At 48.0% G+C, this 24,286-nt stretch overlaps 1 protein-coding gene and 4 long non-coding RNA genes across 14 annotated transcripts in view; 3 read left to right on the top strand and 2 right to left on the bottom strand.

The window, feature by feature from the left end:
• Nucleotides 1-7,229, bottom strand: part of LOC108177085 (uncharacterized) — a 56,728-nt gene extending 49,499 nt beyond the window's left edge. For 4 of the 10 annotated variants that reach the window (XR_016214953.1, XR_016214951.1, XR_016214952.1 and 1 more), the window contains exon 1: nt 1,897-2,374. This is a non-coding gene — a long non-coding RNA (uncharacterized LOC108177085). Of the gene's footprint in view, nt 1-1,896; nt 2,501-7,109 lie in introns of those variants that run through there. The other 6 variants (XR_016214949.1, XR_016214950.1, XR_016214946.1 and 3 more) reach the window with 3 other exon arrangements.
• LOC149124402 (uncharacterized) lies at nt 2,409-3,365 on the top strand. The gene is made up of 2 exons (XR_016214954.1): nt 2,409-2,526; nt 3,085-3,365. It is a non-coding gene; the product is annotated as an uncharacterized LOC149124402 (long non-coding RNA).
• On the top strand, nt 6,912-10,826 carry RPL14 (ribosomal protein L14). Its single transcript, XM_002713086.6, has 7 exons — nt 6,912-6,959; nt 7,097-7,345; nt 7,724-7,825; nt 8,178-8,272; nt 10,062-10,161; nt 10,253-10,306; nt 10,487-10,826. Exons 1-7 carry the CDS (start codon nt 6,912-6,914, stop codon nt 10,787-10,789), a joined length of 951 nt encoding a protein of 316 aa, XP_002713132.3. The 3' UTR covers nt 10,790-10,826.
• Nucleotides 10,827-11,929: 1,103 nt separating this feature from the next.
• LOC138844120 (uncharacterized) lies at nt 11,930-20,091 on the bottom strand. The gene is made up of 2 exons (XR_011379587.2): nt 19,946-20,091; nt 11,930-12,222 (listed from the first exon to the last, which is right to left on the bottom strand). It is a non-coding gene; the product is annotated as an uncharacterized LOC138844120 (long non-coding RNA).
• Nucleotides 20,092-20,934: 843 nt separating this feature from the next.
• LOC149124401 (uncharacterized) lies at nt 20,935-24,044 on the top strand. The gene is made up of 2 exons (XR_016214955.1): nt 20,935-21,063; nt 23,818-24,044. It is a non-coding gene; the product is annotated as an uncharacterized LOC149124401 (long non-coding RNA).
• The last annotated feature ends 242 nt before the right edge of the window (nt 24,045-24,286 follow it).

The following is a 24,286-nucleotide window of genomic DNA, read 5'->3' as shown; positions in this document are numbered from 1 at the left end:
TGTCCTTAATGAGTTGTACTATGAGAATTAACTGCAAAACTAGTCTTCAAACAGTACTTTATATTTTGTGTGTCTGTGTGGGTGTAAACTGTTGAAATCTTTACTTAATATAAAGTTATCTTCTGTATATGAAGATAATTAAAAATGAATCTTAATGAAGAATGAGATGGGAGAGGGAGTAGGAGGTGGGACAGGAGTGGGGGTGGGTAGGTGGGTATGGGGTAAAGAACTGCTATATTCCAAAAAGCTGTACCTATGAAATTTTATTTATTAAGCAAAAGCTTTCAAAAAATTTTTAAAAAAGTGGGTCGAGGGCTGGCGCTGTGGCATAGCAAGTAAAGCCACTGCCTGCCGTGCTGGCATCCCATATGGGCTCCAGTTCAAGAGCCGGCTGCTCCACTTCCAATCCAGCTCTCTGCTATGGCCTGGGAAAGCAGTAGAAGATGGCCCAAGTTCTTGGGCCCCTGCACTCACGCAGGAGACCTTCAGGAAGCTCTGGGCTCCTAACTTCAGCCTTGCCCAGCCCTGGCCGTTGCTGCCATTTGGGGTGTGAACCAATGAATGGAAGATCTCTCTCTCTCTCTCTCTCTCTCTCTCTGTCTGTCTTTCTCCCTCTAACTCTTCCAAACAAATAAAAATAAATCTTATAAACACAAAGCACAGACCACACAAAATCCCACTCAGGCACATAGAAGACTGGACAAACGTATACTACTTTAGGAGCTGGGAATTGCATTCTAACAGCCCTGACCTACTGCAGAGCCCATCAGCCTCACTGGAAACTGGAAGTTGGAAGTGAGTTGCTAAAATGATATTCATTTTCATCTCACTCATGACTACCCATCAGTCAAGAAAACGAGACACAAGACAGATGTTAACAAGAAACAGCATTTCTGCTGAGGTCTTGCTACATCTGTAAAGTATCATAATACATGACTTCAAAAAGTTAATGGAAATGTATATTATGAAGAAAGTAGATCTAGCAGGGCCAGCATTGTGTTATTAACAGGTAAAGCTACCACATGTAATGCTGGCATTCCATTTGGGCACCGGTTCATGTCCTGGCTGCCCCACTTCTGATCCAGCTGCCTGCGAAGGGCCTGGGAAAAGTAACTAAAGATGGTCAAGTGCTTGGGCCCTGATATCCACATAAGAGACCTGGAAAAAGCTCCCAGCTCCAGGCTTCGGCCTATAATCCTATAATCTTCCTTTGGGTAAATGCTCCATTATGTCTCTCCCTATCCACTGCAATCTCCCCTCGTTGCCATGGATCAACAGACCTGATTTTGTTAACCATGCATTTCTTCCTGGTGGTTTACATTGATTGGGTGTGGACCCTGTCTTGCTCAGCTTTAGGTTCCTAAGGTTGCAAATGCTGAAGACAGATTTAACACACATTTTTTTACTGCTAAATACATATGCACAAGTCACCCTGCCAGGTGGTCATGCATGAACATGATCACCACTCCTATTTGGACATAACTAGAATTTGTTCACACTCCAGCAAGGTTCCAGGAACAAGAAAGCCAGGCTGGAAAGGGTGTAGGGAATGGAGAGAGAAAGTGAGCAAAGGAGAGAGGTACAGGTGTACAGTCGGATAGAATGTTTTAATGTTTTACAGCACAGTAGGATTACTATGGTTAACAATTACCAGTGTCTTTCAAAAGAGCTAGTACAATTTTGAATATTCCCAAAACACACGAAAAGATGGATATACCAATTACACTGATCATTGCACACTATATACATGTATTGAAATATCACACTGAACCCCCTAAATATGTATATTGTGTTAAAAATAAGTTTAAAAAAAAAAAAAAAAACATAAAATCGGGGTTCTGGTAGGCTTCTGGTTCCCTTCCATATTTTTATTCTCTGAGGCTCCAGACATTTTACCTGCTCAACTGATGATGCCTCTATGTCCAGTGGCTGAAAAAGGTGGCATCTACTCAGCTGAAGCTCAGGGAAATAACGGGGTCCAGCCGGTACAGGTAGACAGTCCTAGCTACGTGGAACCCCCAGTGACCTTCGTCGCTGCTGGGCAACTCCCTCGCTCCCCATCGGGCCTAGTACCAGGGCTGCGCTCCCGCACACGCCCACGACGGGAAGCCGAAGCACCGGCCCGCCCTGCCCCTTGCCACAACAGCAGCGGGTCACGGCTCTCGGGACAGCTCCCACCAAGTACCAGCTAAGCGATCCTAGGTGCGAGACTGTCTTTCAGGCTCCACGTTTGCTACAGGTGCAGACCTCGCCTCGCCCTTCCTCTTTAAGATGCAACGTTAGACAAAGGGGGAGTCCAGAGTCAACTACCGAGAACCGCGGAGCGATGCGGCACGCCATCTCAGCTCCTGGCGTTCAGTTGCCCTTCCTCTCCGTTATTGGAAGAACCGGTTGAGCGGACCGTAGGAGGGCGTGGCTCTGCGCGTGGAGGCCGAACTACAAGGGCGCGCGCCCACGATCCCATCTTTACTCCTGGCGTCGCCCTCAACTTGCCCTTCTTCTGTGATTGGACAAAGAGAGCTTCCGGTAAGCAAGTGGCCGGTCAGCGGAGCCCCGCGCGTTTCGAGTGGTCGTCCGGTGTCCTGTACCTGCTAACGGCTGTGACCTGACACCCTGGGCTCCCGAGGAGCACAGGGCTTCCTTGGGGAGAGTTAAAGGAACTTGGAGTGTGAAGACGGCCTGGGGCTGCCTGGGAAGGGGACTGGAGATGCTTCTCGAGGGTGCACTACGGTTCTCCGGGGAGAAAGAGCACGTTCTAGGACAGGCGGCCCCCTGCATAAAGAAGCCGGAGACTTGGGGCGCAGAGCGGGCGGCCGGGGACAAAGGCAGGAACGCGTTGTGGGGTGAGGCTGTGGAGGGCCTTGGACGCCAAGCCGGGGCGTTTGCGGCTGATACTGTGGCCAGGGGGTAAAAGCGAGCTTTCCGGGGATGGAATCAAATCGTGCAGTTGGGAAAGCTGTTATTATTAATATTAAAATAATTAATAAAGCTAACCTATAATATTTGAATGAATCTCAAAGTTTGTTCAGTGAACCATTTGGGGAGCTTGTTTTGAAACGCAGATTCATGGCACATTTAAAACAGGGACTCGAGGCCGGTTCGAGTGCTGGCTGCTGCTCCTCTTCCGATCCAGCTCTCTGCTGTGGCCTGGGAAGGCAGTAGAAATGGCCCAGGTCCTTGGGCCCCTGCACCCGCGAGGGAGACCCAGAAGAAGCTCCTGCCTCCTGGCTCCAGATCAGCTCAGCTCCGGCCGTAACGGCCATTTGGGGAGTGAATCAGCGGATGGAAGACCTCTCTCTCTCTCTGCCTCTCCTCTCTGTAACTCTGCCTTTCAAATAAATAAATCTTAAAAAAAAAAAAAAAAACCTGCAAAACTCCATTAGAAAAACTTTTAATATTAACAAATGTTTGGAGGGGGAAATGCACCAATCCTAAGGACAAGGTTTTGAATTTTCTCAAGCTAAACACTCCTGGAGAAACACTGCTGCCTGCACCCAGGGTAAACACAGTCATTACTCCTAGCAGCCATTTATTCGTTTTGATGTTTAAGCCCTATGTAAACAAAATCACACAGCATATATTCCTTGTGTCAGCTGACTTTCACTAGTGTTAGGTGTGAAATTCACCCGAGTTCCATGTACGGACTACCAAAGCTCATTCCCTTGTTGTGGGCCTTTGGGTAGTTTCCAATTAAGGGCTATTATTCACTCCTGCCCCACCACCACCACCAACACAGAAAAGCTGGTATGAATATTCTCATTCATGTCTTTGACTTTGTGAATTGCAAGCCAAGATACTGAGGCCTAAGGATTAAGTCATTCACCTTAATCTGAGTCTCAGAGTGGCAGTGTGCTAAGGTCAACAGAAAAGACAGCCCCAGACTGGGGAGGTGGGGTTCTGGGTAGGGGGCAGATGGCCAGGATACTGCCTTCACAGTATTTATAATTGGCACAAAATTACAATAACCTAAGTGGACAGAAAAATAAGTCAAATGATTACAACTGTCATAATAACCCAGAGGGAAATAAAAACAGACAAGGGGAGACTAAGGTACTTTTACGTGGTAGCCAGGTTAAGTCTATCAGAAGAAACCAAGAAAAGAGACGAGTTCTCATGCAGATGGAAGAGCATCCCTTGCAGGGGAGACACCATGTGCAAAGGTCATAGGAGAGACCTAGGCCTATGCAAGGCCAGTGTGGCTGAAATACAACGATGAGGAAGGAGTGTCTAAGTGGATTTGGATATAGGAGCATTTGATGCAAGATCACAGGAAGCTGTTCAGATTTTAAATACTGTTACAACATCTTAAGGAGTGGTGTGAACTGCTTTGCTTCTTTTAAAGATCCCTGACTGCCAAGCAGAGAATAGCGAGAGCCAGGCCTTGGAGGCTGCTGCGGCAGTGCTGGGGAATGAGCCAGCACAAAGCCTAGAGAAAGGCTTGAGATGTATTTGGGAACTGTCAGCACCAAGATCACTTAAGTGATGAAGAGTGGCAGTCACACTGTGCAGTGTGTTATGTGATGCACTAAGGACACAGCATTGCTATCGAAAGTGCAGTCTGACTCTTCACGAGGAGACTGCCAGCAACACTGTAGGGATTCAGCTTGACACAACCGCAGCCTTCTTGGTTTCCATCCTGCCTATTAGGCGATCCTGGGCCGGCGCCGCGGCTCACTAGGCTAATCCTCCTCCTTGCAGCGCCGGCACACTGGGTTCTAGTCCCGGTTGGGGCGCCGGATTCTGTCCCGGTTGCCCCTCTTCCAGGCCAGCTCTCTGCTGTGGCCAGGGAGTGCAGTGGAGGATGGCCCAGGTGCTTGGGCCCTGCACCCCATGGGAGACCAGGAAAAGCACCTGGCTCCTGGCTCCTGCCATCGGATCAGCGCGGTGTTCCGGCCGCAGCACGCCGGCCGCGGCGGCCATTGGAGGGTGAACCAACGGCAAAGGAAGACCTTTCTCTCTGTCTCTCTCTCTCACTGTCCACTCTGTCAAAAAAAAAATAATAATAATTTAAAAAAAAATAATAAAATTAGGCGATCCTGGCATTCATCCCAAACCTTTGGGATAAAGTTGTCGTGGAGTCTGCTAGGCATCTCATGTCAGGCCTGACACCTGGGATGTCCTTTAATTGACATCTAAACTATTAAAATTTCTTGAAAAACTCCAAGATAGTTTGCCTGGCCAGGGGCTTCCTGGGCTTCTGGATGTGGGCAGCCACTTGTCTTGGGTTACCCAAGACTCTGTTCCTGTTGATTTTAAAAATCCCCAACTTGCATTCTGTGTAATCCTGAACTGGTTTGTGTCTTTCTTGAGTCTCATGGATCCTTCTACCTTTGACAGCCAGTTTCCACATACTGGGATTTCTTAAAAAAAAAAAAATATATATATATATATATATAGAGAGAGAGAGAGAGAGAGAGAGAGAGAGAGAGAGAGACAATCTGCCAAACCAATTAGCCTGAAAAAAAAGTGGGGGGGGGGGGTCGGCACTGTGGTGCAGTGGGTTAAAGCCCTTGCCTGAAATGCTGGCATCCCATATGGGCGCCAGTTCTAGTCCCGGCTGCTCCTCTTCTGATCCAGCTCTCTGCTATGGCCTGGGAAAGCAGCACCCGTGTGAGAGACCTGGAGGAAGCTCCTGGCTCCTGGCTTCGGGTCAGCTCAGCTCTGGCCACTGTGGCCATCTGGGGAGTGAACCAGTGGATGGAAGACCTCTCTCTCTCTGTCTCTCTCTCTGTAACTCTTTCAAATAAATAATAAAATAAATCTTTTAAAAAAATTAGCCTGTACTGTTTAGAAGTGTTAAGTATCAAGAAAAACTACGAAAGGCTTAGGAATGATTGCAGACTTAAAAAAAAAAAAAACAGTAGAATGACAGGTGTTTGGCACAATGGTTAAAATGTCACTTGGGACACCCATATCCCAGACTGGAGTGTCTGGGTTTGAATCCTGGCCCTGCTTCTGATTCCAGTTTCCTGTCAATGCGCACTCTGGTGGGCAGCAGGTGATGGCTCAAGTGCTTGGGTCCTTGCTACCTACGTGCGAGACCTTGTTTGTCTCTTTCAAATAAACTTTAAAAATACACTGAAAAGTAATAACAGTAGACACCTGATAACTAGGTGGAACTCATAATCCTTGATCATACTGAGCCAGGGGAAAAAATTTTTTTTTTTAGGTTGTATTTATTTGAAAGGCAGAGAGGGAGAGACAGATCTTCCATCCACTCTTCACTCCCCAAATGCCTGCAACAGCCAAGGCTGGGCCAGGCAGAAGCCAGGAGCCAGGAACTCCATCCTGGTTGTCCCATAAGGGTGGCAGGAGACCAAGTAACCAAGGCCATTTTTTCTAATTTTCTTGAAATGGGACAACTGATAGCATTTGATACCGCAGAACTGATGAGAATTGTATAAACCTTCAGATTTTTAAAAAAGAGATTTATTTATCTATTTGAAAGTCAGAGTTACAGAAGGAGACAGAGATGTTCCTTCCACTTGCTGGTCCATTCCCCAGATGGTCGCAATGGCTGGGGCTGGACCAGGCCGAAGCCGGGACTCAGGAGCTTCATCTGGGTCTCCCCAGGGCACCCTGCCCAGGCACCTGGGCCATCCTCCACTGCTTTCCCAGGTGCATTAGCAGGGAGCTGGACTGGAGTCGAGCGGCAGACAGTGGAAACCGAGATGGCGGCTTAATCTGACACGCCACAGCGCGGAACCCAATCGTCCAGAATTTTATAACTGATAATGTTAAAGAACGCCTTGGTTGTTAGGAAGCACACATTTAAGAGGTTAGAGATAATGGGACATCCCGCCTGAGTTTCCTCTCAAATGGTTTACAATTAGATGATAGGATAAAAGAAACGTAAATAGCATCCAAGGAACCTAGAAGGATTTCTGGGAATCATTAGTCCTATTTAAACTATGTTTCTGTACGTTAAAATACAAGTTAACAAAGATTTCCTAGAGAAGGTGAGAAACCAAAAACCCTAATATTTGCATAGCCAAAAACACCCCGCAGAGGACTGAGTATTAGAAAGAAGGCTGCAAGATGCAGAGTTTTAACGTAAGGCAAAGTTTCTGTGCGGTCCTGTAACCTAACGACCCAGGAATGCAACTCACCTAGGCCAATCACCAAACCTAGCCAGATTACAAGAGACTCGCCTCAGAGAGAAAGCCGGCTCCGCCATGTTTTCCCAGCGAGCCCCGCGCGCGCGCACGCAGCACGCAAGTACGCAAGCACGCACGACCAATCGGCGCCCACGTCTGCGTGTCGGTCGCCGCACGAGTGGGCGGCCTTCTGCGCTTGCGCAGCGGAGGGCGGGCCTTCTTCCTTCTCGCCGAACGCCGCCGACATGGTGAGTCGCGTCGTTCCTGGCTCCCGCTTCGGCGAGCATGCTGCTCGGCGTCCGCCGCGGCGGGGGAGCCCAAGCGCTTAATGGCGGCTGGAGGGTCGTGGGAAGTGCGCGGTGAGGGTCCTCGAGCAGGCTGTGCGCGGGGTGCGGGCCGTGCCGGGAGCGCTGCTAGCGAGCGCGTGGAGGGCCCGACGGGCCGGGCGCGCCCCGGGCCACGCGAGCCCTGCGCCCTGGCGGGGCTGGGCTGGACGGCTGAGGCTGCGGGCTGCTCGCCGCGGCCGCCCGAGCCGGGCGGAGCTTGGGCAGGCTGGCCTTGTTTTTTTTGTTTTTTTTTTTTTGTTTTTTTTTTTTTAATGCCGTTTTTTTCCCCACTCGTTGTAGGTGTTCAGGCGCTTCGTGGAGGTTGGCCGAGTGGCCTACGTCTCCTTCGGGCCTCATGCCGGGAAGCTGGTCGCCATCGTGGATGTCATTGACCAGAACAGGGTGAGTGGCGGTGGGTGGTCGGCGCTGTCGGTCACGGCGGCCGTTTCGGGGGCCTCCGAGGTGGGAGTCCGGTGGGTAGCGACAGTGTTTAATCATTGAGACGAGTAGGGTGGACTTGATTTTGCCATGATTGAGTTCGAGAACGAATCCCAAGCCGCTTCAACTTTGAGGGGCCGAAGCAGTTACTATGTGTGAGTCGAGTTTAGGACAGATAAGAGCCCAGGAGACACTTGCTTCCTGTTGTCAGTAGAAGAAAGGAACAGATTCAGGGGCTGACCACATGGCAGTGGACCAGCTCTCCATTTAGTTCCTGGTACGTTTTGCATTGAGCTCCTTGATCTTTGTGTTCCAGGCTTTGGTTGATGGACCCTGCACCCGGGTGAGGAGACAGGCCATGCCTTTCAAGTGCATGCAGCTGACTGACTTCATTCTCAAGTTTCCACACAGGTAACTGACCGCCAGGCTTCCCCCCTCCCTGGGTCGAGGGTACTTTGCTTAGCATAATTAAGAAAAGATGTCACTGTATTTCCTTTGAAAACACAGCAGGCAATGCGGTTCAGAAGAGGGATGTACGTTCTAGAAGTACACAGGTGGGGTGGGTGTTTGGTAGTGGTTGAGGTGGCATTTGGGATGCCCGCATCGGAATGCCTGGGTTTGAGTCTTGGCTCCACTTCATTGCCAGCCTCCTACTAATGCCCATCCATCATGGAGGATGACTCCAGTAGTTGGGTCCTTGATACCCATATGTCAAAACTGGACTGAACTGTAGGCTCCTAGCTTTGACCTGGCCCAGCCCTAGCTGTCACTGGCAATTGGGGAGTGAGCTCTACCTTTTAAATACTAGGTCTTTTTTTTTTTTTTTTTTTTAAGATTTATTTATTTATTTGAAAGAGTTAGAGATCTTCCATCCGATGTTTCACTCCCCAATTAGCCACAACGGCTGGAGCTGCGCTGATCAGGAGCTTCTTCCCAGGTCTTCCCACGTGGGTGCAGGGGCCCAAGGACTTGGGTCTTCTGCTTGCCCGGGCCATAGCAGAGAGCTGGATCAGAAGTGGAGCAACCCGGTCTTGAACCAGCACCCATATGGGATGCCAGTGCTCCAGGCCAGGGCATTGACCCCCTGTGCCACAGCGCTGGCCCCAAATGAATAGTTATTTAAAAGACGTAGATGGGTATTGTGTTCTTTGGCAGTGTCCTATGGTTCTTTTTGTACTCTGTTGGTGCTGTATGGTTTTATTTACACCTGACAGTCTCTTCTGTCGTCCTCCTTTGTTTACTAACAAAATCCTCCTATAGGAATTCTGATTGCTCTACAGAACATAGTCACTTGATTACTTTCAGCATTAAAACAGAAATACCAACTATCACCTGTTCACATAATTGAATTTTCAGTGTCTTGACAGGTGGTATTTAACCTAAGAATTTCTAGTGTTAGTTTGCGTACAGGGAATTGAAGCGGTGATGAATGGTGTTTTTTCTACATGGAAATGAAAATACTTCCTGTTGTGCCAGTCCTGTTCCGTGGTCCCCCCCCCCCCCCCATGACTGTTGTGGGCCATGTGCTGTTTGGGAAAGTGTTTCACGGATACACGGATAATTTTGCTCAGATAGTCTGTCTGGATTTTGCTACTCACCCCCTCATTCACAAAAAATATATATTGTAGAAACAAAACTGCTTTGTGCTGAGTCCCTCCCTCAGTGCCTAGCATGTGCGCAGTGGGCTTTTGAGTGCTGGTTTTTGAAGATAAAATGGGAGCCAGTGCTGTGGCATTGCATGTAAGACCACCACCTGCAGTGCTGGCATCCCATTTGGGCTCCAGTTTGAGTCCTGGCTGCTCCACTTCCGATCCAGCTCTCTGCTGTGGCCTGGGAAAGCAGTAGAGGATGACCCAAGTACTTGGGCCCCTGCACCCAGATGGGAGACTTGGAAGAAGTTCCTGGCTTCAGATGGGCCCAGCTCTGGCTGTGTCAATCATCTGGAGAATAAACCAGCAGACAGACTCTCTCTGCCTTTCAAATAAATAAATCTTTTAAAAACTAAGATGGACTAGATTGTAGAGATGGTGCTTAAAGTTATAGGCTCTCCTGGCTTAGTGAACACCGTTCAAACAGGTAAGAAGGTAAGATACAGTGTGCTTGGAGGAATGTGTCTATATTGAACAGATAAAGCTGACCAGCTTTCCCTTTATCATGATTTCAAAGCTGACTTTTAATCTATTGTCTTGGATCTGTGTAGTGCCCGCCAGAAATATGTCCGAAAAGCCTGGGAGAAGGCAGACATCAATACAAAATGGGCAGCCACAAGATGGGCCAAGAAAATTGAAGCCAGAGAAAGGGTAACGATTTACGATAACTTGAATCCTGAACTTTTTTGGGGTGTTTTGGCAGGTAGTATATGAGGGATAATACTTTTTTTTTTCTTTCCAGAAAGCTAAGATGACAGATTTTGACCGTTATAAAGTCATGAAAGCAAAGAAAATGGTAAGTATGTTAAGATATCCGTGTTCTCTGATCTCATGAATTATAGCCAGCGCCCATTCCATGTCCTTATGGAACTCGTGGTAAACTGATCAGTTAATGCCCTTTCTAAAGATGAGGATGCATTGGAGTTTTGTGTGTGTGTGTGTACGATAAATGCTTCCCTACATTGACATTCTGCAGAGGAACAGAATAATCAAGAATGAAGTCAAGAAGCTTCAGAGGGCAGCTCTGCTGAAAGCTTCTCCCAAAAAAGCCCCTGTTGCTAAGGGTGCTGTAGCCGCCCCCGCCGCCGCTGCCAAGGTTCCAGCGAAAAAGGCGACCGCTGCGGGCAAGAAGGCTGCAGCCCAGAAGGCTCCGGCTCAGAAGGCTCCGGCCCAGAAAGCCGCGGGCCAGAAGGCAGCGCAGCCTCCTAAAGCTCAGAAGGGCCAGAAGCCTCCAGCCCAGAAAGCACCTGCGCCAAAGGCATCTGGCAAGAAAGCATGAGAGGCTGTTAAGAAAGTAATAAAGGTTCTTTATGATGCGTCTGGATTTTTTTTTATTTATTTGAAAGAGTGACAGGTCTTCCATCTGCTGGTTCACTACCCAGATGGCTGCAATGGCCGGGGCTGTGCCGATCCGGAGCCAGGAGGTTCTTCCTGGTCTCCCATGTGGGTGCAGGGGCCACCTTCTTCTGCTATCCCAGGACAGAGCAGAGAGCTGGGTCGGAAGAGGAGCAGCCAGGACTAGAACTGGTGTCCACATGGGATGCCAGAGCTTCAGGCCAGGACTTTAAGCCACTGCATCAGAGTGCCAGCCCCATGTCTGGATTTAAAGCCTGGTTTTAGGGCTTGGGTAAGGCAACTTGATAGGATTGTGAACATATAGAAAATTGATTCTATATTCAGTTAGTGCAAAGCCATGATAAGGTTACAACTGGTTATTACATTTTTGGGGTGTCATAATTAGAAAAAGTGATGTTTTTCTCCCACTCCTCTAATCTAAAAAACCTGAGAATTTCAAGTTTCAGATTAAGCCCCACTGGTAGGTGTTGCACATTCTCTGAAGGCTAAAATGCTGCTGTCTCTGTTTTTGGGTAAGGGATCCTCAGTAGGTGACATTTTAAGCCTTTTCACGTTCAAGAGTCTAATAAGGGAAAATGAGGGCAAGTGCACAAATTCTGTCATACAGGTAACTTGCCGTTTATTTTCCTCTACCACATTTTAGTGGAGGAGAGTGGGTGGCTTTAAATTACATTTACTGGTCATGATGAGAGCTATGCCAGGTTTCAAGACAAATATGGGATTCAGTTGTATCAGTAGTCCAAGGTAGCCCAGACACTGAACAGGAGAGATTAGGTAGGAGTCATTGGAGATGGGACACTAGAAGAATTCTGATTAAGGTGGCTCAAAGAGGGTTTTTTAAGGGAAGGAAATGTTAAGGTTTTTCAGAAGTTTTGTTTTTGTAGTGACTACAGCATGTTTGGGAGCTGTTGGGAAAAGATCTAATGAAAGGATAGCCCTTGTAGAAGATGGCTTCTACAGGGCGAGTAGAAGAAAGTAGCGACAAAATCTCCATGTTCACTGTCAGGAAACAGGAGTTGGACCATATGCTGACAAAGGGGATAGGAGAATAACAGGTTTGTGATTTTTTTTTTTTTTAAGATTTATTTATTTGAAAGGTAGATAGAACTCTTTTATTTGCTGGTTCATTCCCTAGATGGCCACAACAGCCAGATCTGGGCCAGGCAGGCCCAAGGAGCTTCTGCAGGACTTCCACATGGGTAGCAGGGGCCCAAGCACTTGAGCCATCCTGTGCTTTTTTTCTCAGCCCATTAGCAGGGTGCTGGGTCAGATGCAGAGCAGTCGGTGGGGTGCCAGCATTGCAGGTGGATGCTTTACTTGCTCTTCCTGCCCACTCTTATTTTGGTTTGTAACTCCCTGTAAAGGTAAGGGGAGAGCCAGTGGCTTCGAGGGCAGTTTGGTTAATCCACAGGATCCTCAGGATGAGAAAGACTCAAGGTAGGAGCAGCATTGAAGTGGCACCTAGGAAATCTCAAGAGAGATTGTGCAGGGACACTAGTCCACTTTGTTTATGAAGAACTGCACACTTGTCTAGTTACCCTCATTAGAGTATAACAGGATAGTTACCAGTGCCACAGTCATATCCAGGTTTAGGTCCAGTCATTGAACCAAGGATCATTGTACTGCACATGCATGGGTCTAACACCTACTTTATATTGTGTCAAGGAGGAAGTGAAATGCTTAGGAAATTGGCAGTTTACGTCAACACCTGGTTGGATTTCCCATTTGTTGCTCAGTAATTTTGTTTCAAATCGTGTTGTGCTTGATTGGCTCAGCAGGCAAGATTACAACATTGGGCAAGTTTTTAGGGAGCCAGCCTCTAGGTAGTTGGCATGTCCTCTAATTCATACTTTCCCTCTCAAATACTAGATGAGATTCCATTTTTCCCTTTATTACCTAAATTAAAAGTAACAACTAGCTGATGTTTTTTTCAGACTTAATCAAAAAAATTTACCATAGTAAAATAGTCGAAGTCAAGGGCCCCTTAATTATCCGCTTCCACTGTCAGTACCCAATGTAAAGGAACATGTTAGGATGTTAGGTACCTCTTGCAGATGTTTCACTGTGCATCTCTGTGGGGAGCAACCCGGACTAGACTGAGTTACTGGAATTAAGACTTATTCTATGCATCTGCTCTCCCACAATATGGCGCTGGGAGAGAAGTAAACAGCTTCCACACAGCTGCCTCCAGTTCAACTAATAAACTGTAGGACTTGCTACTGATTGGAGGAGAGCAGCGTACTCGGCGTGTGGGCAGCCGAGTTAGGATTGGCGGAGGAGGACTATAAAGGAGGAGAGAGACGGCATGCACCAGGAACATCTAGCTGAAGGAACACCTGTGCAGCCCCCGAGAAGAGCCGGCCGACGGTGTGCCGCTCCCCTGCGGAAGTGGGGAATGTGGCCAGGGGGAACTGCCCTTCCACGGAGGTGGAAGGGATAATAGCCAACCCGGGAAGAACCAGCAGCAAACCCGGGGAGGGCCGAGCAGATGAAAGAACAGCGCAGGGGCTTAGTGTCGTTCCTCCACGAAGAGGGGGAGCGACAATCTCCATAAAAGGGGTATTCAGAAAGTTCATGGACAATGCAAACCATGAAAAAGCCATGGGCTACAAAACTGGGGGCACCAACATGTAATTCCATTGTCTGAACTTTTTTTAAAGTGCTCTTGTGTATTCACATAAAAATGTTGACATCGTTTGTTTCTAAACAAATATAGGCTGTATATACTCTGCAGTTTGCTTTTTTTCTGTAAATATATTCTGGAGATTGCTAAGTTCCAGTTCTGCAGAGAAGCAGGACCAATAAGCTAGATAAGGAGATCTATAGGTATCGGGTGCTGTGATGATCGGTGCCAGGGAGTCCCATGGTCTGCCGTCTATAAGCTGAACCAGGAAAGTTGCTGTTGCTATGCAGTCCCAAGTCCAAATGTCTGAGACTCAGAGGGGCCCGTGATGTAAATTCCAATCAGAGTTCCAAGGCCCAAGAACCAGGAGCACCCACGTCCAGGAGCAGGAGAAAGTGGACGTACCAGCTCAGGCCAGTTACCTGGCCTTTAAAGTTTTGTCCTGTGCAGACCCTCAACAGATTGGAAGGGGCCATCTGCACTGATGAGGGTGACCTTCACTCAGTCTACCAATTAAATGCTAATCCCTTACAGAAGTACTCTCAGACACCCAGAAATGTTTTACCAGCCTGGGCAAGTTGACACAATTGTGACAGCCCCTGTTAATGTATCTATTTATATATGAATACATATATCTGCATAGTAATCCACAGTATAAAAGTTCGTGTGATCTGTTGTTCGTTAGGGCTTTTCCTTTGACTTTTTGTCATCGGCTTTTCCATTTAAGCAGTGTTTCAGGGTCTTCCCTTCTTGGGACCCCGCGGCCACTTTGGCAGGAGGTTTCCAAGTTAAATAAATCCTGCTTTTCTCGAAACAATGGTGTAAGTGGTCATCCTTGTTCATACTTCCTTCTCTGCAAATTTAAACTTCCATCAGCAGTGAATGAAGACATTACTGCCTAGCAGTGTTGAACTCCCTATATTATTTCTTAAATATGTATCAGTTGACGTGTTAAAAAGTATCTTACTTCCATTTTCCTGACCCAATACACTAATTAGCTTTATGTTCTCTTTAGATAGCCATTAGGACAAGTCTCTGAGATTCTTTTTTTTTTTTTTTGACAGGCAGAGTGGACAGTGAGAGAGACAGAGAGAAAGGTCTTCCTTTTGCCGTTGGTTCACCCTCCAATGGCCGCCGCGGCCGGCGCACCGCGCTGAACCGATGGCAGGAGCCAGGAGCCAGGTGCTTTTCCTGGTCTCCCATGGGGTGCAGGGCCCAAGCACCTGGGCCATCCTCCACTGCACTCCCTGGCCACAGCAGAGAGCTGACCTGGAAGAGGAGCAACCAGGACAGAATCCGGCGCCCTGACCGGGACTAGAACCTGGTGTGCCGGCGCCGCTAGGCAGAGGATTAGCCTAGTGAGCCGCGGCGCCGGCTGATTCTTTTGTTTTTTAAGATTCGTTTTTGAAAGAGAGGGGGCGAGATGGAGGCCAACATCTTCCATCCACTGGTTTACTTCCCAAATGGCTGCAGCGATCAGGATTGGTCCAGGCCAAAGTCAGAAGCCATGACCTTCATCTGGGTCTCCCATGTGGGTGGCAGGGGCCCAAGTACTTGGGTCAGCCTGCACTGCTTTCCCAGGGACGTTAGCAGGGAACGGGACAGAAAGTGGAGCAGGCAGGACTCAAACCGGCACCCACAGAGGATGCCAGTGTCACAGGCAGAGGCTTAATCTGCTACACTACAATGGTAACCCCTACTTTAAATATTTAAGTTTCTTCTATTTTGTTTTTCAGATAAGATTTAGAAGTAGCATGTCAGTTAAGTCCTATTTAAGAAAAGATTTATTTATTTATTTGAAAGGCAGAGTTACAGAGGCAGAAAGAAAGGTCTTCCATCAGCTGGTTCACTCCCCAGGTGGCCGCAATGGCCACAGCTGGGCTGATCTGAAGCCAAGAGCCAGGAGTTGCTTCTGGGTCTCCTAAGTAGATGGCCAAGACTTGGGCCATCTCTGCTTTCCCCCAGACCATAGCAGAGAGCTGGATCAGAAGTGGAGCAACCGGGGCTTGAACTTGGAGCCCATATGGGATGCCGGCATTGCAGGCGGTGGTCTCAGTTCTATGATTTTGAGGTTGCATTGAATTCATAGATGTGTTAGGGGACCAAATATTCAACATCTTTGCAGAGCTAGTTCTATCTAGGGACATGATGTATCTCCAATTAGCAATTACTTTATAATTTGTATGTGTACGCCCATGTGTGTCTTTCTGTCTGGGCTTATTCCTAGTGGTATTGAAGTAGGATTAGTACCTAGGACCTTTTCTAACTGGACATTGATAAATATAAGAAGGCTATGAATTTTTGTATTAAATGTTTGTGTCACATTGCTGAACTCTGTTATTGTCTTACTAGTGTTTTTTTTAGTTGATTTTCTTAGATTTTTGTATGTGGATGATGATAAAAAACAATTTCTCCACAATACTTGTAAAGTGCTATTACATGTCAATAGGCGAAGTCTAAATAAATTGGTAGATCTTTAGATGTCTTACTGAACAAATTATGCAACTTCTTTTAAGGAGATATTTATTTATTTACTTGAAAGGCAGAGCAACGAAGAAAGGGAGAGATGGAGAGAGGCAGAGAGAGAGTGTTTTTTTGCTAGTTCGCTCCCCAAATTGTTAGAACAGCCAAGTCTGGACCAGGCCAAAGCCAGAAGCCAGGAACTCCATCCGAGTCTCCCAGATGGATGGAAGGGGCTTGTGCTTAGACCATCTTCTGCTACATTCCCAGGCACATTAGCAGGAAGCTGCATCAAAAGCAGTGTAGCTGGGACTTGACCAGCACTCCAGTATGGGATGCTGGCATCTCAAGTGCAGCTTAACCCACTGTGCCACACAACCGGCCCCTCAAATGTATATTTTTGTCCCTTCTTGGAAATAGCCACTTTGGGGCCGGCACTATGGCATAGTGAGCTAAGCCTCTGCCTGCCGCACTGGCATCCCATATGGGCACCAGTTTGTGTCTCTGCTGCTCCTCTTCCGATCCAGCTTTCTGCTGTGGCCTGGAAAAGCAGTAGAAAATGGCCCAAGTGCTTGGGCCCTTGTGCCTGTGTGGGAGACCCAGAAGAAATCCATGGCTCCTGGCTTCAGATTGGGCCAGCTTTGGCTGTTGTGGCCATTTGGGGAGTGAACCAGCAGATAGAAGACCTTTCTGTCTCTCCCTCTCCCTGTCTGTAACCCTACCTCTCAAATAAATAAATAAAATCTTTAAAAAAAAAAAAAAAACAGTTGCTTTGATTTTTGCCCTCTCCCATTAGTCCAAGATCTTATTTCCCACACCTTCACGCACAAGTCCTTCAGGACAATCTTTGAAAAAGGCCTGCCTCATTTAATACTTCTATTTGAAACCAGTTCTAAAACTGTGCTGTGCTGAATAGGAGTGCGATTATCCAGCCTGTGGCTCACAAGAATCCCCTTCTTCTGGTGGACATTTTATAATGACAAAGTCTTTTCGCTTCTTGGCGTTTGGCTAAGATGAAGTGTAATGACAAAGTCTTATGTTAAATTCTGAGTGTGTGTTCTTTAACATAGTTACCAGATGGTCAACAATTAGTGATATTTATTTCTTATATCTTTAACACATTTAGTTTTCTTTTCTTTTGAAAAGCTTATTTTTGCATTTCTTTATTTTGATTTTCTCATCCTATCTAATGAAACTTTGTGCTCTCTGACCAGTTTCTCTCCATTCTCCCACTCTAGCCCCCTGGAAACCACCATTTTATTCCCTGCTGTTATGATTTCAGCTTATTCGAAGATTCCACATCTAAGTGAGATGGTGCAGTATTTGGCTTTGTGAGCCTGGCTTATATCACTTAGCATAATGTCCTCCAGTCCATGCATGTTGCTGCAAATGATGGGATTCTCCCTTTTTTCAAAGAAGAAATATCTCACATTGATTTTCATTCACTCATTGATAAACACTGAGGTTGATTCCCTGTTGTGAATACTGCTTCAGTGAACTTGGGACTACAGATAGCACTTTAAGAGTAATTTTATTTTCTTTGGATACTTACAATTTCTAGATCATATGGTAGTTTTACTTTTTAATTTTCTATGGCATCTCCATACCATTTTTCATGAAGGGTGCCCTCATTTTTAGTGCCATGAACAGTGTACAAAGATTCTATTTTCTCCACAGCCTCATCAACACCTCCTATCTTTTTGATAACAGACATACTAACAGCTTTCAGGGGACATTTCACTGTGGTTTTAATGTACATTTCCTGGATAATTAGTGGTGTTGAGCTTATTTTCATATACCTGTTGGCCATTTGTATTTATAAATATATAATATAAAATATATAAACATTATATAAAATATTTAAATAAATATTTTAAAATAAAACTGTGGGGAGCAACTCGGACTAGACTAAGTTACTGGAATTAAGACTTATTCTATGCATCTGCTCTCCCACAATATGGCGCTGAGAAGGGAGAAACAGCTTCTACACAGCTGCCTCCAGTTCAACCAATAAACAGCAGGACCTGCTCCTGATTGGAGGGGAGCAGCGTACTCGGCGTGTGGGTAGCAGAGTTGGGATTGGTGGAAGAGGACTATAAAGGAGGAGAGAGACAACATGCACCAGGAACATCTAAGGGGAACATCTGAAGGAACACCTGTGCAGCCCCCGAGAGAGCCGGCCGGCGGTGTGCCACTCCCCCGCGGAAGTGGGGAATGTGGCAGGGGGAACCGCCCTTCCACGGAGGTGGAAGGGACGGTAGCCAACCCGGGAAGAACCAGCAGCAAACCCAGGAAGGGCCGAGCAGACAGAGGAACAGCGCAGGGTCCTGTGTCGTTCCTCCACGAAGACGGGGAGCGACAAAAACTATTTGAAAGAGTTACAGAAAGAGAGAGAAAGAGATCTCCCATCCCCTGGTTCACTCCACAGATGGCCGCAATGGCCAGTGTTGGGCCACACTGAATTCAAGAGCCAAGAGCTTCATCTGGGTCTCTCACATGGGTGGCAGGGCCATCATCTGCTGCCTTGGCTTTTTTGGGGGGATCTTTTGTGGGTCCATATGAATTTTAAATTGTTTTCTCTATTCTTGTGAAAAATGCCATTAGAATTTTGATAAGGATTGCATCAAATCTGTAATTTCTTTGGGTCATATGGACAATTTAACAATATTATTCTAATATTTGAACATTGGCTTTTCATTTACATATGTCTTCTTCAATTTCTTTCATTAATGTTTTATAGTTTTCAGCATACAGATCTTTCATCTCCTTGGCTAAACTTAATTTTTTATGCTGTTTTTAGTTGGATTGTTTCATTTTCTTTTTCGGTAATTTATTAGTGTGTAGTAACAGTACTTATTTTGGCATGCTGATTTTGTATTTTCCAATTTTACTGAATTCATTTATCAGCTTTTTTTTTTTTATGGACTCGAGGATTTTCTGTAACAGCATGTCATCTGGGGCAGGCTTGTGGTACAGTGTGTTAAGCCACTGCTTGTGACACTGGCATCCCGTACTGGAGTGCCAGTTCCAGTCCTGGCGGCTCTGCTTCCTATCTAGCTTGCTGCTGTTGCACCTGGGACAGCAGCAGCAGATGGCCCACGTACTTGGGCCCCTGCCACCCACATGGGACACCAGGAAGTTCTGGGCTCCTGACTTCCATTTGGACTAGCCCTGGCTGTTGGGGCCATTTTGGGAGTAAACCAGTAGATAGAAGATCTTTCTCTCTCTCTTTATTTCTCTGTCACTGTGCCTCTCAAATGAATATGTTAAAACAAAGAATGGGGGCCGGTGCTGTTCCATAGCGGGTAAAGCCACCACCTGCAGTGCCAGCATCCCATTTGGACACCAGTTCGAGTCCTGCCTGCTCCACTTCCGATCCAGCTCTCTGCTATGGCCTAGGGAAGCAGAAAATGGCCTTGGGCCCCTGCACCCAAGTGGGAGACCCAGAAGAATCTCCTGGTTCTGGCTTTGGATCCACTCAGCTCTGGCCATTGCAGCCATTTGGGGAGTGAACCAGTGGATGGAAGATTTCTCTCTCTCTGCCTCTCTGTAACTGTGCCTTTCAAGTAAACAAATAAATCTTTAAAAAAATGTATATTCAGTTCTTGCAGGGTATATCAATCCTGTTAATAATTATTCAAATATCTGAAATTACTGAAAAATTTTTGTATTGTATTTTTAGCTAATTTTCTCTCCTTTTTAAAAGCATTGTCATTTTTATTGTTTTTGGTGCACACTTACAAACAGCCTTTGTTTTCATAAACCCAATCTGTCTTCACCCATTAATGCAACCCATTTACAGTGCATTACATTCTGCCTAGATGTGGACTTCTCCCTGTCATCTGACTTTGTATTTTTCCATTTGCCACCCTCTTTTGGTGTATTTCGTTCTCCTTCCCTGTATTGCTGCCTTTTGTTTCTTTAACTGGCTTGGAAGTCATACACCCTCTATTTAGACCATTCCACCGCCCTACAGAATTAAACCAACGCCTGTACCTTCTGTCCGTCCGCCCCGAGCAGCTTAACGCGCAGTTCTGTGGCTCGCAGCTGCCGGCCCGGCGCCTGAACAGCAGGAGGCACCACCGGCCCGTTCCAAGACCAGTGCTGACTTAGGATGCAGAACCAGAAGCTGCCAGCAGTGCCTCCCTCAGCCGAGAAATCGCGTGGCGGATTTAATTCGTCGGGTGCCCAGCCAGATCAGGCCGTTAGGAGGGGCGTGGGGCGCGCACTCGCCGTCCACGACCAGCTTAGCGTCTAGGTGCGGGGCTGAGACGCTAGGCACAAAGAAGCCACCGGCAGCCGGGCCGGGCCAGGGCCGAGCAGTGGCCGGGGCGCAGGTCCGGCTGCCGGAAGCATGAGAAGGGCCGGCCTCCCGGTTTCCTAGAGAGGCCCCGGACTGCTTCCGCGCTGGGCTCCGGTCTCCTTTTCCCGGCTCTGTGTGCGGGAGGTGCGGAGTTCCGGCCTCGTGGATCCCCTGCCGGCAGAACCGCGGTCCACCCCGCTGCCCTGAAGAGCCGGCCTGAGGGCTTGGGCACTCAGGGCTGGGGGCCCGTGAGGCGGGGGTCGTCTGCTTCCAGTGGTGCGGGGTGCAGACCGCAGTCGGGTCTCGGGTCAGCATCGCTCTCAGGGATATTGAGCACGGGCCGGATCCCACTTGCGTTGGGTCCAGGGGTCCCCGTGGTCCCTCTTGGTCTCCAGCTGCTCATGTGATCTCTAGAAGCATTCCGTACAAACGACTGAGTAATAATGCATTCTTTCCTAGTGGGAGCAAGGATTGATTCTTCCTTCCTTTCTTCCCTCCCTCCCTCCCTGGCCATCTCCCCTGTTTTCCCAGGCTCATCCTAAGGGAGTTGGATTGAAAGTGGAGCAGCCGGGACTGGAACTGCCCTCCATGTAGAATGCTGGCACCACAGCACTGGCCCCAAAGATTGTCTTAAAAGCCAAGGGCGCCCTACAGTTCTTGACTCTCGCTGCACAGATGTTTCTCAGAATTTGTGGCTTCTTCAGGAGGTTGCACACAGGGAGCGTTTGCACCTGAATCTGTGGTTGAGTACACAGCCAGAGTGTACTGAGAAAATCTCTTTCCGGGACAGTGGCAGGAGACCGAGAGGATGGTGAGTGTGGGAAAGATTGGTCTCATTGTTTTCTCTCTCCTCTTAGCTCTGTAGGATCTTGCTTCCCCAAACAAGCAGTGCATGAAGCCAGTGGCCATCAGCTTGGAGCCACACAGCGTGGCCCCAGGTGAGCTGAGCTGTCTCCAGCTTCCCTCATTTTTAACAAATAGGGAAGTTCAGTTCAGGCCCAGCGGCCAGTTCCATGCTTGGCCTTGCCTCCATCAACAACATTCGGACAAGGAGAATGCTCACTCTACATCTGGGAACACTAGAAATGTGGTCCATAAATGAACAGCTTGGGCCTTACCAGGGTCCAGTTTGCAAGACAGAATCTCAGGCCTCACCCCAGACCTCCTGGATCAGAATCCACACTTTATACAAGATCTGGGGAATTGAGGGCCCAGTTAAAATCTGAGTGTGGGGAGCAACTCGGACTAGACTAAGTTACTGGAATTAAGACTTATTCTATGCATCTGCTCTCCCACAATATGGCGCTGAGAAGGGAGAAGCAGCTTCTACACAGCTGCCTCCAGTTCAACCAATAAACAGCAGGACCTGCTCCTGATTGGAGGAGAGCAGTGTACTCGGCGTGTGGGTAGCAGAGTTGGGATTGGCGGAAGAGGACTATAAAGGAGGAGAGAGACAACATGCACCAGGAACATCCAAGGGGAACATCTGAAGGAACACCTGTGCAGCCCCCGAGAGAGCTGGCCGGCGGTGTGCCGCTCCCCCGCAGAAGTGGGGAATGTGGCAGGGGGAACCGCCCTTCCACGGAGGTGGAAGGGACGGTAGCCAACCCGGGAAGAACCAGCAGCAAACCCGGGGAGGGCCGAGCAGACGAAAGAACAGCGCAGGGTCCTGTGTCGTTCCTCCACGAAGAGGGGGAGCGACATAATGGTGCCGTGACTCGGATATGAAGCCTAGGCAGGGTTTAGTGTCGTTCCTCCATGAAGAGGGGGAGCGACACTGAGGAGTGCTAGTCTGCATTGCAATATAAAGAGGAAGACCCTCCAGAGAGACTGGACAGGTCCTGCTAGGAGGAGGAGTTTGCCCTGCAGATGACCCAGTTAGAGTACAGTGGAGGCCAAACTGGGAACCTGTGGAAGGTGTGGATTGATGAGGGAGCTGTTTGCTTGGAGAAATGCTGAGTCTGGGGCTGAAGTGTATGCCTTTGGCCTATTACAGAGGTGCAGCCTAGCCTCTGTGGACCTGTGTCCTTGGTTGGCATGAATTCATGTAGCATTGGCAGCAGCTGTCCTTCCTGAGTTTGATGGTAGAGGGTGAGTCTGCTTCTCCAGTGTCCTGGGTACTATAGTGCGAGAGCTCCATCCTGGAGTCTGAGAAGCAGTGTACGTGTCTGTTGCTCCTGTTCATGGATACTGGACCACCCACTTTTGTTGAGTACTTCAGTCAAAATTAGTTCCTACAGGTCAGGAAAACATCTGCAGGGGCATCCATTCTGTCTTGGTGCTTTGCCTGAAATACTGTAGTCACTCGGGATAAGGTTCCACTAAGTGAGTCCCCAAGGACACTGGCTTAAACTAGATAGAGGCTTCTCTCCCATGCAGTAGCAGGCTAGGGAATCAGTGCAGCGCAAGCGTGCTGACTCCATTATTCTCATGTGTTCAGGCTCTTTCTGCTCTACCATCCTAGCACTGGCCCTGGGTTATCTTGTGGTTCCAGGTGGCTGCTTGATTTCCAGCCAGAACGGGTGCCTTCCAGCTAGAAGAAGAGATGCCACAAAAAGGTGAACCTGTCAGTTGAGTTCGTTATCTTCTAGGAACCTTCCCAGAAGTATTTACACTGGATTCTCATTGACTTCATTTAGTTGCCAGGGCTGGGTGCAACTTTAAATAAGATAAGGGTTCCATTAATAAGGAAGAAAGGGCACGCGCACACACACACACACACACACGCATACACCTGTCAGTCTTTGCTGTAATTTCATTTGTCATTTGGGATGTTCTAAGAAGTTGTACCAACCCCTGAGGTTGTAGTAAGTACTCAGATTTAGATGACAGGATGTGCCAGGGAATTTTTTAGTGGTTACACGTAGTTAACTCATTCCATGCATACAAGAGCCCACTAAGATAGGCATTACTATTCAGTTTCTTAAGTGAGGTGACTGAGGCACTAAAGAGTTAAGTATCCCATTGAAGACCTCACAGGTGATGAGAATTGGAGATGGGACTGGCCTCTAAGGAGTCTGACTCTTACAGCAGGACATTTCATGGATCCCAGTAGATTTACCCCTTCCCTGGAATGCAGATCCCTCCCTCTGCTCTCAGGCAGGGCTTGAGCAGGAGTGTGGTTTTGGGAGGCAGTGACCCTTAAGAACGTGGCTATGTACTTCACCCAGGATCAGTGGACCAGGATGGCCCCTGTACAGGGAGATGATGCTGGAGAATCCCGCAAGCATCCCTTCCCTGGGTAAGGTCTCTTTCCTCTCTGGAGCTCAGCTTTTGCCTCCGAGGGGCTCCTGGAGCCTCCATACATATGCTGCACAAGCTGAGGTCTTCCATCCCCGGTTCCAGAAGTAACTAGATGGAGAAAGATCTGGGTCATTTTGATTTTTAACAGGACTCAACTCTCCCCTGATTCCTGATGGGGACTGTATTGCAAGGGGTCTTGCTCTGGGCACAGAAAGAACTGATGGGGCCAGCGCTGTGGCATAGCGGGTTAAGCCTCCGCCTGTGACACCGGCATCCCATGTGGGTGCTGATATGATTCCTGGCTGCTTTACTTCTAATCCAGCTCCCTGCTAATGCACCTGGAGAAGCAGTGGAAGATGTCTCAAGTCCCTGGGCCCCTGCTACCCATGTGAGAGACCTAGAAGAAGCTCCTGGCTCCTGGCCTCAGTCTGGCCCAGCTCCGGCCATTGAGGCCATTTGGGGGGGGGGGTAAGCTAGTAGATGGGAGACTTGCTCCCTTTCTCTCTGTAACTCTGCCTTTCAAATAAAATAAATTTTTATATTAAAAAATTAAGTTTCCTAGAGCTCCATGTTCATCCCTCCAGGTTTCCCATTCCCCATCTTCTGTGTGTAAGTGTCTTCCAGAACCCCCATGGCCGCACCTCCAGAAACTGTGGGGCTTTCTTTCCTCTTCAGCAGAGAGCAGAGTAAGCTTAGAGCTGATTCTGTCCTCTCTGGCCTCAGTCCACGTCCTTCTTCGTCAAAGCAGAGGAGGCACCTGGGGAGTCGGCTGTCTGTCCCTTTTCTTCTTC

Source organism: Oryctolagus cuniculus, chromosome 10, assembly GCF_051225735.1.
Source record: "Oryctolagus cuniculus isolate XC-2025 breed Fujian yellow rabbit chromosome 10, ASM5122573v1, whole genome shotgun sequence".
Classification (NCBI taxonomy): domain Eukaryota; kingdom Metazoa; phylum Chordata; class Mammalia; order Lagomorpha; family Leporidae; genus Oryctolagus; species Oryctolagus cuniculus.
This window is presented reverse-complemented; position numbering and strand designations above follow the sequence as displayed.

Excerpts from the sequence above, each read along its gene's own strand:
- RPL14 (XM_002713086.6), top strand. The coding sequence starts at position 6,912 with ATGTTTCTGTACGTTAAAATACAAGTTAACAAAGATTTCCTAGAGAAG. Across the intron at positions 6,960-7,096 it reads ACAAAGATTTCCTAGAGAAG|GAATGCAACTCACCTAGGCC; the intron begins GTGAGAAACCAA and ends CTAACGACCCAG. Across the intron at positions 8,273-10,061 it reads ATTCTCAAGTTTCCACACAG|TGCCCGCCAGAAATATGTCC; the intron begins GTAACTGACCGC and ends GGATCTGTGTAG.